This window comes from Triticum dicoccoides, chromosome 3B (genome assembly GCF_002162155.2).
Source record: "Triticum dicoccoides isolate Atlit2015 ecotype Zavitan chromosome 3B, WEW_v2.0, whole genome shotgun sequence".
Lineage (NCBI taxonomy): Eukaryota > Viridiplantae > Streptophyta > Magnoliopsida > Poales > Poaceae > Triticum > Triticum dicoccoides.
Window position 1 is genome coordinate 392685291 of NC_041385.1, and position 17431 is coordinate 392702721.

Genomic DNA, 17431 nt, shown 5'->3' on the forward strand with positions numbered 1-17431 from the left:
GCAGCAATAAATCTAATTTTCCTCGGCAGAAAAGAAAATGGTGTTTTGTTGTTTACAACTCGATGTGTATGCACATTCTATTTTGGTAGCAGAAAGCCCATGTTTAAATCATCTTGTGTTGTAGATATGTTTATCGTATTAGTATTCATTTGTCTAGGAAAAGCGCGCACTAAGAATTCTGTTTTTTATGTATGAAAAAAACATATGTTTACAACATGTATAAACATGCTAAGGAGTGTTTCTATGATACTTTTATTTTGCATGTCCATGCAAAAAAACTTCTCTGATGGAGGCATGGGTATTTGAAAGGCCTATATGCTACCTAGTCACTCTGCGGCTATGGAACTTGTGAGATTTCTCCTTCCTTTTAAGAGAAAGCCCACTTAAGACAAAGAGTATGCACAAATACTAAAATCAGTTTGTGTACAACGGTGGGAAAGTAGGTATTCATATGTCCGTGGATACAACAGGAGCATGATAAATAACATTTTGCTTCTGTCTAACGTATCAGCATAACAAGCCATTTATTTACTCCAGGAATATCTCCTCGTACTCTCTAGCTATTTTTCTAAGTGCATGCCCACTGATCCGAGTAAACCGCTTCTTCAATGTTGAAAAGAGAAGTTTGAGGCTATCATGCCCACTATTGAGATTAGACTGGGCATTATTCTGTAGGGAACTTGGGCCACAGAATATCCTGAATTAGTCATCAAGACAAACATCAGTATTAAGCAAGGACTACAAAAGAAGTAGCTAGAGATAATAAACAAAATAAAGGGTTGTTTTACGGAAAACATATTTTTCACTATGAACAAGATTTGTTAAACTGAAATTAAATGTCAAGAAGTTAGAGAGCATGATATAACAAGTTAGAGAGACTGATTTGAAATTGCTATTCAACTGCTGAATAGATATTCAAGGCACATTACACAGAGTTCTGGATTTTACATCTCTGAAAGTAGGCACACCATGAAAGTGATAATCATCTAATTAATAAAAACATTATTCTAAGAAAATATTAGACATTGCCTCATATATACCAACGGTTGTCACTTTCTATTGGTTAGAAACCGTTGTGAGACCCCTGATGTCATGTAACTTTAAGATCTGGCAAAGCCTAATAAGCATATTTAACAGCCGCCGTGAGACCACTGATGTCATGTAACCTTAAGCTCTGGCAAAGCCTAATAAGCATATTTAATAGCTGTCGTGAGACCCCTGATGTCATGTTAACTTTAAGATTTGGCAAAGCCTAAGATTAGGTACATCAATACCTTGAACTTGGTGATGTCCAGTTAGCAAAGCCTAATATCTGCATTGGACTGGAATCCGCCGATGTTACTGTTTCTTGTAGGCCTCAAATTACTATTGCATTTCGTGTTGTTACTATACACACTAAAACAAAGACTTCGACTATGTTGAAATGGTCAGTGCAATTATCAAACAGACTATTCATAAGAAATTGGGAAATTGGTCATAACAGTACCCCAACATCGTCCAGGTAAATAAACTTCCACCTATGGAGATGCGCCCGTTCTCCAATGTCAATATCGTCCACTGTCTTCTGTTCCATCCACCGGCCCTATCCTCACGCCGGCACCGGTCCACCCGTTGGTCAACCTGCACCTCATATCAACACCCATTCACCACAATCTTGGTTTGAAAACAGAAGATATAAAGTTAATCCATCAAGAAATTTGCATCCACCATAGTTCCTTTCACGAAATAACATGAACCAAAATCACAATAATTAAAGTAATACCTATCTATCCCAATTCAGTTCATTTGGAAAAAAGAAAACGATTCACTGAGATGATTGAATCTCTACATGGAACTAATTAAATAAATGTGATGCCCATGGGCACTTCGAGATTCAGAGAACTTGACATATCTTCCTGGTGCAAGGGGAGCCCAAAAGGAAATTACACTATGGATGACAAAGTTAGTTCGCCAAATGAACGAAGAAAAGACATAAAGCGAATGCAGGTCAGTAAAACTCTGTAAATTAGCCTAGCAGGAGAGAAAGACTCCGAGTAAGTACAACATTAAAAAAGAGAACTGGGAAATTTTCAATATAACTTTAACTGAATTAAATAAGATGAACCAAAGATGGGTACAGATTCATAGAAGCATCTACTATATGCATAGAGAAAATTGGAAAATCTGAAACTAACAGTATGAAATTGCATGCAACCTGTAGTGACAAATTCAGAGTAAAGTTTCTGTACCGCACAATGACCTGTTGATAAGGAAACAGAAAAAAATAGATTAGAACACTTCTTGTAAGAACCATTGGCTTGCATAAACCATCATTGAATTTGCACCAAAACCCAAGCACAGTTCAATCCAAATTCCAAAGCACGTGTTAAACCTGCATATGGTGCTTAGCCGAATGCGTCTCGACTTCGTACGCATCTTCGTCTAGTGAGACGGCTAGGCAGAGATAGTGTGGGAGGCGGCAGGACGTGCGGGCTGCAAATCTGGCAGGAGGTCCGAGTCATCGACAACTACCGAGGTTCTGAATTTTCGTGGGCAACACTTCCAACTTGGGTTAGGAACGTCAATTTTAGTACTTCAGTATTCAGTTTTATCACTAAATATGCAGCATGTAGTCGTCAGATTTAGTACTTTAGCGAGTATGATTTTCTGTAATTCTTGGTGACAATTTCATCTCTATGTGGTAACATAATTGACAGTGTGCATCAATTCAACTGATTTAGTTACCTTGTCCATGTTGGTCATGAGGTCTTGCAGCCTCCTTACCCTCTTGTTGATGCTTGTTCTTTCCTAAGCAGCATAAGCAAGGCAAATATTCAGTATAAACATCCGACACCAAGACGAACACCAAAAATGTTGCAGGAAACTAACTAACCCTCTCAGTATAAACATCCGAGGTGTTAGTAGAAGTGTAGCATTAAACAATTGGCGGGCGGGAGACTCCAGATGGATGTGTTTGTCCTACCTGGGAGTCAATGTTGCTGAAGCTGGTGACCATGCCGTCATCGCTGTCGCCGAACAACTTGGCCTTCTTGCGGCCAGGCGTGAAGAACATGATGCTGGAGTTGGTGTCCTTCCAGTAGCTCATGGAGAAGATCCTGGAAAGGTCACTAGAGCCGTTGCCGGCGGTGACGCTCTCGCCGATGTCGGCGGGCGGCATCGGCATGCGCATGGCCATCTTGATCTCTGTGATGTGCGGCATCATGTCCTACTGCCTCCAGAAGTTCCACAACAAGCCCAGTCTCCTCTGCTGTGCCATCGCGTCGATGTTGCCTCCTCCCTGCGGGTGCATCATCACAGTCACAGAGCCAGATCCCAGAGCACATTGATCAAAGCGGACAAGGGCCAAAAAAGAACACGGCACCCAGCCAAATCTAGAAAATCAACATGATCAGTGAAGCAAGGATCATGGCAGCACATAGGATATATAAAGCATACATGATATATAAAACAAATGGAGCAGAGGTAGCTACAAAGGAAATGAAGAAACTTGATCCACGGTAAAAATAAGAAGCAACCTCCAAGATAATACGCCTGCAAAACAAAATAAAATAACTAATTAGGACAAGGAAAAATGGTAACTGCTCTGTTGCTCTGCAGTTGGCATATTAGAGCTATTAAAAACCTCAAAATCTAGTACTTTTGTGTCCAATGGTGACGACCAAAAGCTATCTACTATGCATTGAGCACCCTAGATGATGGTTAGAACATTGTGTCCTAATGGATTCAAACAACCTCAAATCCTAGCCATTTAAACAAGACACATAGTTCATGGAATTTACCCAAATAGTACATAGAGGAAGCTGCATAATACAAAAAATAAAATATGAACCGGAAATCAAACCATTGCAAGTCATCAAATCGGTATGATCAGAACCTAGAAAGCAGAGTAAAATTGAAAAGGTAAGGTAAAAGAGAACTCTGACCTAGAACTACAAAAACAAGAAAAAGCCTTTTTACCTGCCTGTGCTGCCATAGATGAATCGGTAATCAAACTGCAGTCAGCTAGCCTTGAAAGCAAAAATAAAATGGATTAACTACGAGAACTAAACAGAATAGAACTCTGTTGCATCGAATTGTAGTTAAACAAAATTAAATTATTGTAGGCAATCTGATGTACGGTGTCATCTCAAGAGTACATAGCAACATGTCAAATGGACAGCAAGAGTGATAGAGATCAGGGGAGAAAGGGGGAGGATTGAGAGAAGCTAACCTTGCATGCCGCTCGGAGCTCATCCTTTGAGTAGCATCTTCAGCCGTCGGCAACTCCCCTTCCGTACAGAGCAATCCCATCGACTGGAGCGCTGCAGCTTCGACCTGGATGCCCCTCGCCCCTGTTGCAGGCCTCTCCCCCACCCCGTGAGGCATGCGCCGCCTGGATCTCCGGCCTCGCTGCTCCTCCATGGCGGGAGGAGCTCGTGATAGTCGATCCACCAATGGGGCGCCCGGATCTCCTCTTCCTCATCCAGATCCTGGTTTGCTGCTTCGATCCATGGAGGGGTGTGCCTCTGGAGAGACCATGGCGGCGGGGGAAGAGAGGGAGGAGAGGAGGAGGAGGCTGCGTTGATTTGGGGGCGGTGGAAAAGGGTAGGGTTTGTGCGGCCCGGTCACCAATGGGTGTGGCTGCCGCACGATCTCCCGCAAAACGCGCGACGTGCACGCGGCGCTCAAGGATAGGGCGCACACGCACCACGAAACGGTTGACCCAGCCAACAGCACATCCCAAGAGCCCACACGTCATTGGACACTGTGAGGTTACCACGCGGTAAAAATGAGCAACGTGACCATCCAATGTCCCAGATCAAGTGGAAGACGATCTTGACCACCATCCAACGGCAGACGAGGCAGAAAATCGAGGGAGCCTCCTGCGAGTGAGTCTCCCAGCAACCTTATATGTTTAAATAAACTACTCCGATTTCAAAATTGAACTTCTTGGTTTTTCATATTTAGCATATTGGAAAATCTATTTTTTAATTTTAAATTCTTGGTTTTAATCTTTAGTATTGCGGGCCCAAAATGACATTGTTTTTTGTTTTCATTTTTTGAGATTCTAAATCCTAGGTTTTAATATACTTTTGAACTTCTGTTTTTTATTTTTTATTTTTAAATAAACATGTTTTTGACTATTTTTTTAAGATTTGATCTTCATGGTTGTTTTTTTAATAACAGCAGATATCTGTTTTTTTAATGAACGTGAAATCCTAGACTTTTATAATAAACATCAAACCACTTTGTTATTTTATTTTTTGTCTACTTTTAAAAAAGTGAGAACATTTTTTTTATATATTTTTAGCTTTTCCTTTTTACTTTAATATGAACTTCATTTTATTCTTTAGTAACGAGAAAACATTTGACTTTTTTTAACTTTTGTACTTCTCTCTTATTTTACTTTGAACTTCTTAGAAAAAATATGGTTTTAAATAAGTAAACAACTTTCTAGGTTTTTAAATTTGAAATTCTAGGTTCTTTGACCTTCTCGGTTATTTCAAATTGAACTTCTAGGATTTTTAGCACTACACTAGTGTAAAAAATGCTCTTATAGTATGGGTCCGAGAAATTATTTTTTTATAAATATTGAACTACTTGTTATTTTTATTTGAACTTCTAGAGTTTTTCTAGAGATGGGAAAATCTGTTATTTACAACTTTTCTTAAAAAATGACTTTCTTGGTTTTATTTTTAACAGCTTTAGAGTTTTCGGGTACATATTTTTTCAGAAATGCACCTTTTTGCTCTATGCGAACTTCAGCCTTTTTTATACATGAACTTCATTCTGAATTGACATTTTATTTCTGCACATAAATTTTATACACGAACTTTTTATCGTATTACATATTCTGACCTTTTTCATTTCTTATATTTGAACTTCTTTCTCCTTCTTTTATATTACTTGGTTTTTCTACATGAACACCGTCTGTACAAAGCACCTCCTATCGATTAACGAACATATGTGCCTTTCTTAATGAGCAAACAAAGAATTACTCTCAATAAACATCTTCAAGTAACGGGATATGTTCCGTGTGACCGGGAAAGCACCTCTTATAAAAAAACTATGTATGTAGCAGTGCAAAGAGTAGGAAAATCGCACACGAATACTTACCCAGAATAGTTTCCTCTCACGCATTAATGCAAACACACTCGGGAAACAAAGTGCTAGCGATATCTCTACTATCTAAAAGAAACGTAGTGTTCCGTTTCCCCCCTTACGTTTCGCGCTTCGTCCAGCCTCTCGTACGATCCCCTCACCCCCCGATTTTCTTTCCCCCGTCCCAGTCCCACCTCTCGTAGGACCCATTCGATTTTCTTTCCCCCATCCCGGTTTTCTCCCTCTGGCCTGCTCCTCACGCTGGCGTTCCGCGCCGCCGCTGCCGACTGCTCCTCACGCCGGCATCCCGCGCCGCCGTTGCCGACCTCCAGCCGTCGTCCAGTAACCGCTCCCGCGCGCCCTATCTCTCTTCTTCTCCCTTCTCCCTTCCTTTTCTCTCTCTCTCTCTCAAATCTTGTATCTCTCTGTTTCAGAAACAACGGCAACATGGATCCTGATGTGGAGCTCCACTACGGCCCGATCTGACCTGGGAGCGACCAGATCCGTGCGTCTCCGCCTCGCTTCACGCGCCTCCATGGTCCGCCGTCTTCCCGAGCGCCGGCGCCGCGCTCAGCGCCGCCGTCCCATGCCATGGTAGCCTCCCCTCCAGAACGATGTGTCATGGCCGCCTCCCTGCCTCTCCCGCAGGTGGGCCTCTGCGCCCCCGGCCTAGCAGATTAATGGAGGGCGCTGCCGATGTCGGTTCATGCCTCGGTGCTCCTCACCGGCGGAATTTGCCAGCTATTCTATTCCTATCATGATCTTTTCTGTTTTGATGTAGAGTTAACTCCCACCCGTACATGAGCCCCAAGGCACCACGCGATTCTGATGATACACGAACACTGGGTCGGTCCTCTATCCGGCAGCTCCGTTGGGGAAGCACCAAGGTAAAAAACTGATATTTGATAGTAGAGATTATAGTATGTACCTTTCTGAAACTGATATTTGATATATTTCTGTATCAGATCCAAACTCCAAGTATCCGTGGATATAGGGAACAGTTATGGTACAAATAGACTTGATTGTACTGACAATTTTCAGCTTGCACATGGATCCCTTATAGTATGCAATCAAGCTTGATGATAAATTCTTGGAGAGACGCTAGGTGCCAGGTAAGGTGACCCAAGACTATTGCTTTCAGTTATTCAATGGTGTTCATATGGCATATTGCTATTAGATATGCCATTGCCTGCGGCGGCAAGCTTGAATTGGTAAGATGGATGGGGGGGAGAAAAAGAGTCATTTAACGTAATTTTGATTACCGATGCCTGCATGAGCAGCTGCTCACTGTGCGCATGGGATAGGAGGTCATGCGTGGAGGCTACTCGGAGAGGACTGTATGCATGTCCGTGTCCGCGCACTTGGAGCAGCAGCCAATGGATGGTCGGCCAGAGGAGGACCAGGGTCAGTTCAAATTTTCTCCATTTGCCTTGCTATTTTCTACCAATGTATTGGCTTGACCTGAGATTGATTAGTCCCTAGCATGTAGTGTTCACCTTCTTCTTAGTTTACATACAGTTGGAGACTGGTTTCTTTTCCTCTTTTTCTGCAGTATGATTTCATGTCTCTTATTTTGGCCTCAGATATATGTACAATAAAGCAACTGTGTGTTACTAAAGAACTTTATGCAGTCGTTGATTCAGTTAGATTCTTTCCTTAGAAAAATACATATATATATTTTGCAAAAAGAATTTATTATCAGAAGAATCTCTTGAGATTGTGATGCATATTAGACATTAATTTCTAAAACTTAGGCTTTCCTAGGACAAAGCTAGGGGAATTAGGCGGGAGTCACCCGTCATTGACCAGTTAGGAGGATTCTAAACTTCCATGCTCCAAACAAATTTGGAGGAATGGAGGATACTCAAGCTTCCTGTTTTTCATGATTATCAAAATCCTAGCAAACGATAGTCTAGGAAAGCAGCCAGATTGGTCTTATTACGTGTGGTTTAAAGTTTGCCCGATTGTATGTTATCTGAACAAGATGATTCTCTTTTCTCAATAAAAAGAAAAAACAAGACACTTCTCTAAAAAATAGTCTTACACCTTGGAGTTTCCATCTGTTGTGGTGTACCTCTGTTCTATAAATGCCATGTTTGCATGTTTATTTGATTCAAGTGTATAGATAAGGGCTAAACTGAACCATGCTAATTCGCTACCAGGTTGGAGATTTGGGATCGGAGACGCCAAGAACAAGGGACCAAGGTGCTGAACTAACGGCACGGGCAGAATGATTCTTCAGGTACCAACATAGTCGTCGACTAGAGAATTAAGTTAACTGTTTGACTTACTTGAAGCTCCAAATTGTAGTTATTTTATTCATTCACTAATTTGGTATAATCCTAATCTAGGAGGATTATCACTGTATGATATGAGATCTGGACGTTTAGCAATGATAAAACTCTGACATTGGATGGTTCTTTTCTGAAGTATAGTTGTAAGATCTATGATTCTAGCTTCGACCTTTAACTGGACAGTACTAATTGGACATATAATTGATAAATTATGCACAAGATATTCTGTTGTCTTTTGTTCTCCAATCAGATTCATCTAGCACTTTGTTGACTTTCTAATTGTTCTACCCTCTACCTCTGAAACTCAGAAATCAGAGAAAGGTTATTATTGGGGACATACGTGATACATGTAGATAAATTTGGGGACATATACGTAATACATATAGATAAATTTGGACCAGAATGTTTTTTCTATTATTGGGGACATACGTGATACATATAGATAAATTTGGACCACTTATAACAGAGAGATTTCTTGCAAAAAATATTAACTCTCTCCAGGAGTGGGCACTGTCAAGGTAATAACAGGAATTTGCTGAACCTAATTGAATGAAAGCGGGGTGGCAATCCGATTGAGAACCTTCTCTAACTAAATGGACTTACGAACAATCAACAATATCAAATAGGTCCAAATTAACAGATGTTGTTTTATTGAAATACTGATTTAAGAATTTACTACATAATCACTTAGTGTTTTGTTTGATCATCATGTTATCCTAGACCACTTGGGGACAATATCATCAATTTCTTCCATAGTGCAATGCAAGTTCAAAACTGCAGTTTCTGTTCTATGCATTTTTCGAAGTGTATGTATGTTGTAACTGATTTACAAAACATTGGTCAACCTTCTATGAGTCCACCTAGGGAGCGGCACAGATTTGGAACAAATTCCAGAACAGGCATCCAAGCATTTGGTCTGGTACCACTAAGCTGCCAGAGCAAGATAGCTGGGATGTCGAGTCCATAGGGCAATGGTAAATCACAAATTGGCTGATGTTCGATGGGAAGCATCAGACAATACCAATGTCCAGTAGTAAGATTTGATTGTGCAGGTGATCAACCCACGTGTGCGTACATCCCCTGTTAGTCCAGATTTAGAAAAATATGATTTCTGCTATGATAGTTTCCAGAATAGTTTGGCCCTCGAGACACTTCCACTGTATGCATGTGTGTTCCTTTTTTTCAGAGATATGCGTCTATTGATTATTATTGGAATTGGTTCGACAAACTGTGTATATGTGACAAATTTACTAATATACTGACCCAGCCTAATAATATGACTAATCCATACAGTGGATATGCGCCAATGCTCAAATTTGAAAAATGAAGGATTCAAGTCGCGAGTATGCCCATAAAAAATATATAGTTTGACTTAGTCGTAGGTTCTGTAGTAATCTTGCCTTGGCGCTGCTGCCTCTCCTCTCTGCTCCTTGCTGCCTGCGGCTGTCCCATCTCTCCTAGCACTGCTGCTGCACTTCTTCTGAAGCAATTCTCAACCCCGTTGCTGCAGTTCTCTGAACTCCAACCTGTTGCTGCTTCTCTCTCTCTCAATTTTTCTGGAAGTCTGTGAACCATTCTTGTGCGATTATATGATTTGTGTTATTTGCTTGAGTGAACCTGTAAGGTTTGTACCTCATGCAAAGTGCTAGCACCTACATATTATCCAAAATTTTCTTCTAAATGTCATGAGGCATGAGCAACAAATTTTCTCAAGAATGACCCTTGGTATATACTCCCTCCGTCCGAAAATACTTGTCATCAAAATGGATAAAAGGAGACGTATCTAGAACTAAAATACGTCTAGATGCATCCTCTTTTATCCATTTTGATGACGGGAGTATAAGGCATGGATGCAATTTTAATAATACTCTTTTGGCTCTCATTATCTGTTGCCATAGAGCATCGTATAATATAGAAGAGTCAGTCAAACAAAGCTCTTTCAATATCGGACTAATTGTGCCAATGGAGTCAACTCATGTACTAATTCCGAGTGGTGTCAATGGAGTCAACTGATGTACTCATTGTCTGATGAAAACTCTAGGTTATCAGATGATGGCTAGACATCAATCCATACTGCCAGTACTTGGTCCATATAATTGCTCCATACCAGTTGCGTTGTGTAGTTTACTATCTGTGTGCTTCGAGTTCTGTACTTTGATGGAAAAGAATACAACCTGAAATTTTATTGAATTCTGACGTGTGATGCTGCCACAGATTCTCGCGAAAATTGTTTTATCAGTTTGGAAAAATTTGCAGTTAGCTTTGGGCAAGGTGCCAGGTCTCTGAAATTACTGATGGATGAGGTGGTAAAATGTGTCCGGATTTGGATGAACTCTCATCGAGTTGATAACTTCAGTAGCGGTTACCTGTCAACGCGCTGGACTGAACATCCATCTGTTTTGAGTAGCGACCATGATCAGAAAAGGTGGCAAAGGTAGATATGATTGCACTTATACCTGGGTACATGCCCTCGGTCGCATTGTCTTGGCAGAGGTTGAGTCTGGTTTGACTTTTTGAATTTTGAATTGTACTGGCGGGAGTGAGCTAGGCATCTGCACATAAAACCATAGGCATGAGGGTTTGTGAACTTGCGTACTACATCTTGACGTGAAGTACTTCAGTATCTTAGATCATCTACAACCATGATAGGCTAATTTCGATGCCCAAGCGTCATGGAAGTGACCGGACACGTCTGCTTCAGGCTTCCATTTGTGTATACAACCATGTCCTCTACATCCTCCCCAAACTATGTGTTAGAGGTATGGTGGGGGACCACGATGGACCGTCGAAGAAGGCGGCGTGGACAGGGCGGCACAGGACATCGACACCAGACGCATCCGATGCCAAAAGATGGGTCATGGGCACGAAAGGAGGAAGAAACCAACAATGTGCACATACTTTTAGAAGAGGGGACGGAAAGAGGAAGAAGCCGACAACGAGCACATAATTTTAGAAGAGGTTGTGGGAATAGAGGGATGGTTAAGGGCAATGGTGGGCCTTCGGAGAAGTTAGCTCGGGCAGGATGACACGCGTCATTGGCACCGGTCGCGACCAATATTGAAGGGCGGATCAGGGTCAACAGTGGACCAACAGAGAAGGTAGCTCGAGACCAGTGTCGGGGCAATGGTGAACCGACATAGAAGACGGCTTGGGTAGGGTAGCGCACAACATCGGCACCGGTCTCGACCAGTGTCGTAGGATGGGTTGCAGGGACGGAAGGAGCAAGATCAAGATCATAGTTGCTCTCATAGTATCCGCTCAAGAAATTGATATAAGGCGATATATATATTATTTGAAGAACTTACTCATGTCACTTAGTCACCAGTTTGATTCATGTTCCTATATTTTGCCCGTAGCAACGCACGGGCATTCTACTAGTATTTTAAAAATTTATAGGGAGCCAAGTTTCCATAACTACAGGGATTCATGGTAAGAAACACAACAAATTCTTCGCCTCCAAATCATACTGGTATACTACGCCGGATGGACGAGTTCGCATCAGCGCTTCTTCTTCTGCAACCACACCACCACCCGCCCGCGGCCGCTTCAAACTCCATTTTTTGCATCTTCAAAAGGACAAACTCTGTCGAACGGACACTGTGTGAGGTGATGGAGAGCTTGCATGGGAGGCGATAGATGGACTGCTCGAGCGTGAGGTGAGGAACTTCTCGTGGTGGAGAGGAAAGAGTTGTTTGGTCGGTTGTTGACCAAGCACTGACGGGCAGCAGTGTCTTCGTGCTCGGACAGAGACAAGATTGGGAAAGTGGCATTTTTCAGGCACCGTGTGGAAGCTTGCATCCTTTTCCTGAACCTTGACAGTGCACCAAGTAAGTTGTATTATCAGGATATGTTCACAGTTTAGAGCATGGCTCATAAACTTGCAGGATTGCAATATAATTAGGCAAAACGGGAATCTTTTTCAACAGAACATGTGCTCTGAACATTAACATACCAGTACTGTTATGCAACTACTCGATGCGAAACTGAAGATGAGCACAATGGCTTGGTCATGGACGAAATACAGGCACTGGTCACGCTATGGCAAGGGCAGTCCTATCCAGGCAACCAGAGAAGGTCGGGGAGGCTGACGGCGATGGGTCCAGCGGCGACCCCAGGATCCGGGTGCTAGCGGTGGAACGGGGAGGGGCCGGCGGATTTCATCGGATCCGTAGCCGGGGCGACGCATCCGTAGAGCCATCCAGCAGGCTCCCCACGGCGGCCAAGCAGGGAGCCGCACCACCACCCAGGAGCAGCAGCAGGTGACGACGTGTGGTTTGCCAACAACTCACGGGAGGGAGGGTGTAATGCCCCGAGACCGACGCTTCAGAAGACTTCCAGCTATTCCGAGTTTCGCCGTGTGTTTTCTTTTGTGCTTGCTCTTTTAATTTTTGCATTGCATCATGTCATTAACCTTTGCATCTCAACTCAACTAATAAATTGCATAGATGGTTGATCTATTTAAATCGAGGGAAGGGTGATTTCTCTTTATAACATATCCTCCCAATATTTTAGGGAGCTACTATAAATATTCCATTAGCTTGGAATTAACCGTAACACACTTGCAAATTATCCCAATGCCTTTGTTATCTTAATTCTTGGTCTCCAACCTTGCCATATATTCTTTCATCATATTCCGGAGCTCCACCAAAAATTCGAACATTTTTGGGCCTTCCCAACCCTCACTTCCTATTCAAATCATTTGAATTTAAATCAAATGAGTTTGGATTTAAATCTCTCAATCATGGCCTTTTCTATTTTCTCGGAACAAACGCATTTTTGTGAGTCCGGGAAAATTATCCACGTGTCCAACTTCTTCCCCAACACCTCCTTCCTTCTTCTTTTCTTCTTTGTTATTTTCTGTTTTAGAAAATAAGAGAGAGGGAGAAGAGAGCCCAGCAACCCAGCTGGCCAATTGGGCCTCCCAGCAAGTCAGCCCACCTATCTAATCCTAACCCTAGCCCGACCTCCTCCTCACTCCCATCGATCTCCATCTCTCCCTCGTCCTCCCTCCAGCGCCGCCAGCGCTCGATGCTCCCACCTTCCTGCCCGATCCCACTTCTCTCCTTCGACCCCTCCTCCAGCGCCGCCACCCCGTTCCCGATCTCCACTCGCTCGACCCCCTCTCCCTCGTTCCCTGCTAGCGCCACCCCGTCACCGGCGACCCGTCTCCAGCCACCACGAGCGCCACCAGTAGCAGCTTCAGGAGGCTCCCGCGAGACCGCCCGCTCCTCCCATCGCCACCCGCCGGTGTCGGCGACCACCAGGAGGGCCACCCCGCGCCACCCCTGCCTCGACCCTGCTTCGCCTCTGCACCGAGCCGCTCCTTCCGCCGCCATGGCCTCGCGCCTCCCCGTAGACCACCAGAGCCCGCTGCCGCCGCCACCGGGTCTGGCTGGGCCTCACCGGGGTCCTCCCCTGCCGCCGCCTTGGTCCCTGCCGGAGCTCCTCTGCCCGTCATAGACAGGAGCTGGAGCTCCTTGCCGCATCGCTGCCGTGCCCCGTTGCTCGCCTGACCACGACCACCACCTGAACTTGCTGCTCTGCCTGCACACGTGCCTCACGCGTTGACTGCGACCAGCTCCATGCCCGAGCGAGCACACTCCTAATCCCGATGCCCAGCGTCACCCGAGTCTCGTATGTTGTCCCTGCAAGCCAAGACCACCTCAAGTTCGCCAAGTACCTCTACGTGCGTGTGCGACCATCTTCGGCAAGGACCCGTGTACGACTACACAACGAACCGTGAAGTTCCACTACATGATGTACCACTACCATCGCCGAAGACCGTCAAGTGTACAACTACCGTCGCCAAGATTGCGAGTACCTCTACCGTTGCTGTGAACGACTACTTCCACTACTGTTGCTGTGAACGACTACTTCCACTACGACCGCTGCGAGAACGTCTACTTCCATCTACACCGCTTTGAACTAGTTCCGCCCCGAAATGCACGCTTCAAAGGTATAACCCCGAGACGACCGCCCGTGAATGAATGCATGTGTTGTATGAGATGCACCCTATTTTGCTCCGTGTCCGAGTTGTCTTGGCATGTTCCTCCTCGTTTGCCATGCCGCCGTTTCGTGCGAACCCGGAATCTGGGATCACCCCACCATCTTGCATGACTCGCTCACGTCACACTTCCTTTTGCACCGGTACCTCCATGAGCTACCAGAATCGATATGTTGTCGTGGCATCATTTTTGAATTCGTTGCCGTGGCACCCCTTTCGTTCCACAATGGTGACAAATGCTTCATAACATGCTCATGTTAATGTTTTCATAAAAATTGCATAAACTTGCATATGTCATCCGCTTCATGATAACAACATTTAAAATGTTTAAAATTGTGTTTGCATTAAATTGCTAAATGACATATGGGGATTTCCGGAATTGTTGTTTGTGGTCCCGGCCTCATTTAAACTTGCCTAGATAGGTAGTTTTATTATGCTTCACCCCTTGCCATGCTTAATAACATTTAATATTGTTGGGTACAAAACCGAGAGAGAACTAAATAATTGATGTGGTGTTTCGTCAATATGCAACTCATTGCATATTGAGCTCCACTTAATTTGTAGTGTTGTTTGTTGCACTTTGCCATGCCATGCCTCATTAAACCAGACGTGCATCATACTTGTTTGTGCATCATGACATGTTTATGCTTGTGTGTTTACCATGTTGTTTGCTTCTTTCCGGTTTCCTTCTCTCGTTAGCTTCGGTTTCATTCCAGAGTTGTGAGGATTCGTTTGACTACGTCCGTTTGTCTTCTTCATGGACTCGTTCTTCTTCCTAGCGGGATTTCAGGCAAGATGACCATTACCCTCGATATCACTTCTATCTTTGCTTGCTAGTTGCTTCGTTCTATCGCTATGCTGCGCTACCTATCACTTGTTTACCATGCCTCCAAAGTTGCCATGTCAGCCTCTAACCTTTTCACCCTTCCTAGCAAACCGTTGTTTGGCTATGTTACCGCTTTTGCTCAGCCCCTCTTATAGTGCTATTAGTTGCAGGTGAAGTTGAAGATTGCCCTATGGTGGACAGGATTATGTTGGGATATCACAATATCTCTTATATTATTAATGCATCTATATACTTGGTAAAGGGTGGAAGACTCGGCCTTATGCCTGGTGTTTTGTTCCACTCTTGCCGCCCTAGTTTCCGTCATACCGGTGTTATGTTCCCGGATTTTGCGTTCCTTACGCGGTTGGGTGATTTATGGGACCCCCTTGACAGTTCGCTTTGAATAAAACTCCTCCAGCAAGGCCCAACCTTGGTTTTACCATTTGCCTCACCACCACCTATACCCTTCCCTTGGGTCGGCCAACCCGAGGGTCATCTTTATTTTAGCCCCCCCGGGCCAGTGCTTCTCTAAGTGCTGGTCCAAACCGGGCAGACTGCGGGGCCACCTCGGGACAACTCGAGGGCTTGTTTTACTCATAGGCTGACCTATCCAGTGTTGCCCTGAGAACGAGATATGTGCAGCTCCTATCGGGATTGTCGGCGCATCGGGCGGCTTTGCTGGTCTTGGTTTACCATTGTCGAAATGTCTTGTAAACCGGGATTCCGAGTCTGACCGGGTCTTCCTGGGAGAAGGTATATCCTTCATTGATCGCGAGAGCTTATCATGGGCTAAGTTGGGACACCCCTGCAGGGTATAATCTTTCGAAAGCCGTGGCCGCGGTTATGTGGCAGATGGGAATTTGTTAATGTCCGGTTGTAGATAACTTGACACCAGATCCGAAGTAAAATGCATCAACCGCGTGTGTAGCCGTGATGGTCTCTTTTCGGCGGAGTCCGGGAAGTGAACACGGTTTTGGGTTATGTTTGACGTAAGTAGGAGTTCAGGATCACCTCTTGATCATTGCTAGTTTCATGACCGTTCCATTTGCTCTCTTCTCGCTCTTATTTGCGTATGTTAGCCACCATATATGCTTAGTCGCTGCTGCAACCTCACCACTTTACCCCTTCCTTTCCCTTTAAGCTTTGCTAGTCTTGATACCCATGGTAATGGGATTGCTGAGTCCTCGTGGCTCACAGATTACTACAACAACAGTTGCAGGTACAGGTTATGCGATGATCTTGACGCGAGAGCGATGTTTGCTTGTTTGGAGTTCTTCTTCTGCTTCTTCTTCGATCAGGGGATAGGTTCCAGGTCGGCAGCCTGGGCTAGCAGGGTGGATGTCGTTTGAGTTTCTGTTTGTGTTTAATCCGTAGTCGGATGGTGCTCTTATGTAAGATGATGTTGTATTCGTGTGACATTGTTTGCCTCTTGTATGTATCCCCATCTATTATGTAATGTTGATGTAATGATATCCACCTTGCAAAAGCGTTTCAATATGCGGTTCTATCCTTGGTGGGATCTTCGAGTCTCTGTAGGATAGTATCACATATTGGGCGTGACAGAGGGCATCGCCATGTTCGAAGCAGAAGAGGCCGCGTCCACCGTGGATCCAGTGGGAATGAGGCCGCCGCCGCCGTGGATCCAGGGGACAGGGAGGCCGCCACCGCCCCCGTGGATTCAGGGGGAGGAAGGCGACGCCACGGTGGATCTAGTGGCAGGGGGGCCATCGCCGCGGTGGACCCAGGGTGAGGGATGTTGGGGAATGTTGCAGAAAATTAAAATTTTCCTACGGTTTCACCAAGATCCATCTATGAGTTCATCTAAGCAATGAGTCATGGGAGAGAGATTGCATCTACATACCACTTGTAGATCGCGTGCGGAAGCGTTCAAGGGAACGGTGATGATGGAGTCATACTCGCCGTGATTCAAATCACCGATGACCAAGTGCTGAACGGACAGCACCTCCGCGTTCAACACACGTATGGTACGGAGGACGTCTCCTCCTTCTTGATCCAGCAAGGGGGAAGGAGAGGTTGAGGAAGAAGGCTCCAGCAGCAGCACGACGGCGTGATGATGGTGGAGAGGCAGTACTCCGACAGGGCTTCGCCAAGCGCTCAACGGAGGAGGAGAGGTGTTGGGGAGGGGAGGGGCTGCGCCTTGGATCAGGTGTTCAGCCCTCCCCTCGCCCCTCTATTTATAGGGGAAGGGGGAAGGGGGCCGGCCCC

At 44.6% G+C, this 17431-nt stretch overlaps 1 protein-coding gene and 1 long non-coding RNA gene across 19 annotated transcripts; one reads left to right on the plus strand and one right to left on the minus strand.

Annotated features, from left to right (window-relative positions):
• Nucleotides 1-383: 383 nt before the first annotated feature.
• Nucleotides 384-4616, minus strand: LOC119276164. 14 transcript variants are annotated; one of them, XM_037557165.1, is made up of 8 exons: nucleotides 4211-4610; nucleotides 3958-4007; nucleotides 3516-3531; nucleotides 2963-3277; nucleotides 2725-2787; nucleotides 2195-2239; nucleotides 1487-1620; nucleotides 384-697 (listed from the first exon to the last, which is right to left on the minus strand). In XM_037557165.1, the coding sequence occupies exons 4-8, from the start codon at nucleotides 3200-3202 to the stop codon at nucleotides 529-531; spliced, it is 651 nt and encodes a 216-aa protein (XP_037413062.1). In that variant the 5' UTR covers nucleotides 3203-3277; nucleotides 3516-3531; nucleotides 3958-4007; nucleotides 4211-4610; the 3' UTR covers nucleotides 384-528. The 14 variants fall into 14 exon arrangements, with proteins under 14 accessions (XP_037413062.1, XP_037413061.1, XP_037413063.1 ...); XM_037557164.1 differs by having other exon boundaries at nucleotides 2963-3371; XM_037557166.1 differs by having other exon boundaries at nucleotides 3471-3531.
• Nucleotides 4617-6290: 1674 nt separating this feature from the next.
• On the plus strand, nucleotides 6291-10586 carry LOC119276166. Of its 5 annotated transcripts, none has more exons than XR_005136391.1 (7): nucleotides 6291-6423; nucleotides 6516-6729; nucleotides 6863-6968; nucleotides 7047-7193; nucleotides 7362-7485; nucleotides 8244-8323; nucleotides 9240-10586. It is a non-coding gene; the product is annotated as an uncharacterized LOC119276166 (long non-coding RNA). The 5 variants fall into 5 exon arrangements; XR_005136390.1 differs by lacking the exon at nucleotides 9240-10586 and adding an exon at nucleotides 8433-8624; XR_005136389.1 differs by lacking the exon at nucleotides 9240-10586 and having other exon boundaries at nucleotides 6516-6779; nucleotides 8244-8624.
• Nucleotides 10587-17431: the final 6845 nt, after the last annotated feature.

Coding starts and splice junctions, on each gene's coding strand:
- LOC119276164 (XM_037557168.1), bottom strand. CDS start 3,202: ATGATGCCGCACATCACAGAGATCAAGATGGCCATGCGCATGCCGATG. Junction 2,788..2,962: donor TCAGCAACATTGACTCCCAG/GTAGGACAAACA, acceptor TATGCTGCTTAG/GAAAGAACAAGCATCAACAA. Junction 2,240..2,724: donor TCATGACCAACATGGACAAG/GTAACTAAATCA, acceptor CCTTATCAACAG/GTCATTGTGCGGTACAGAAA.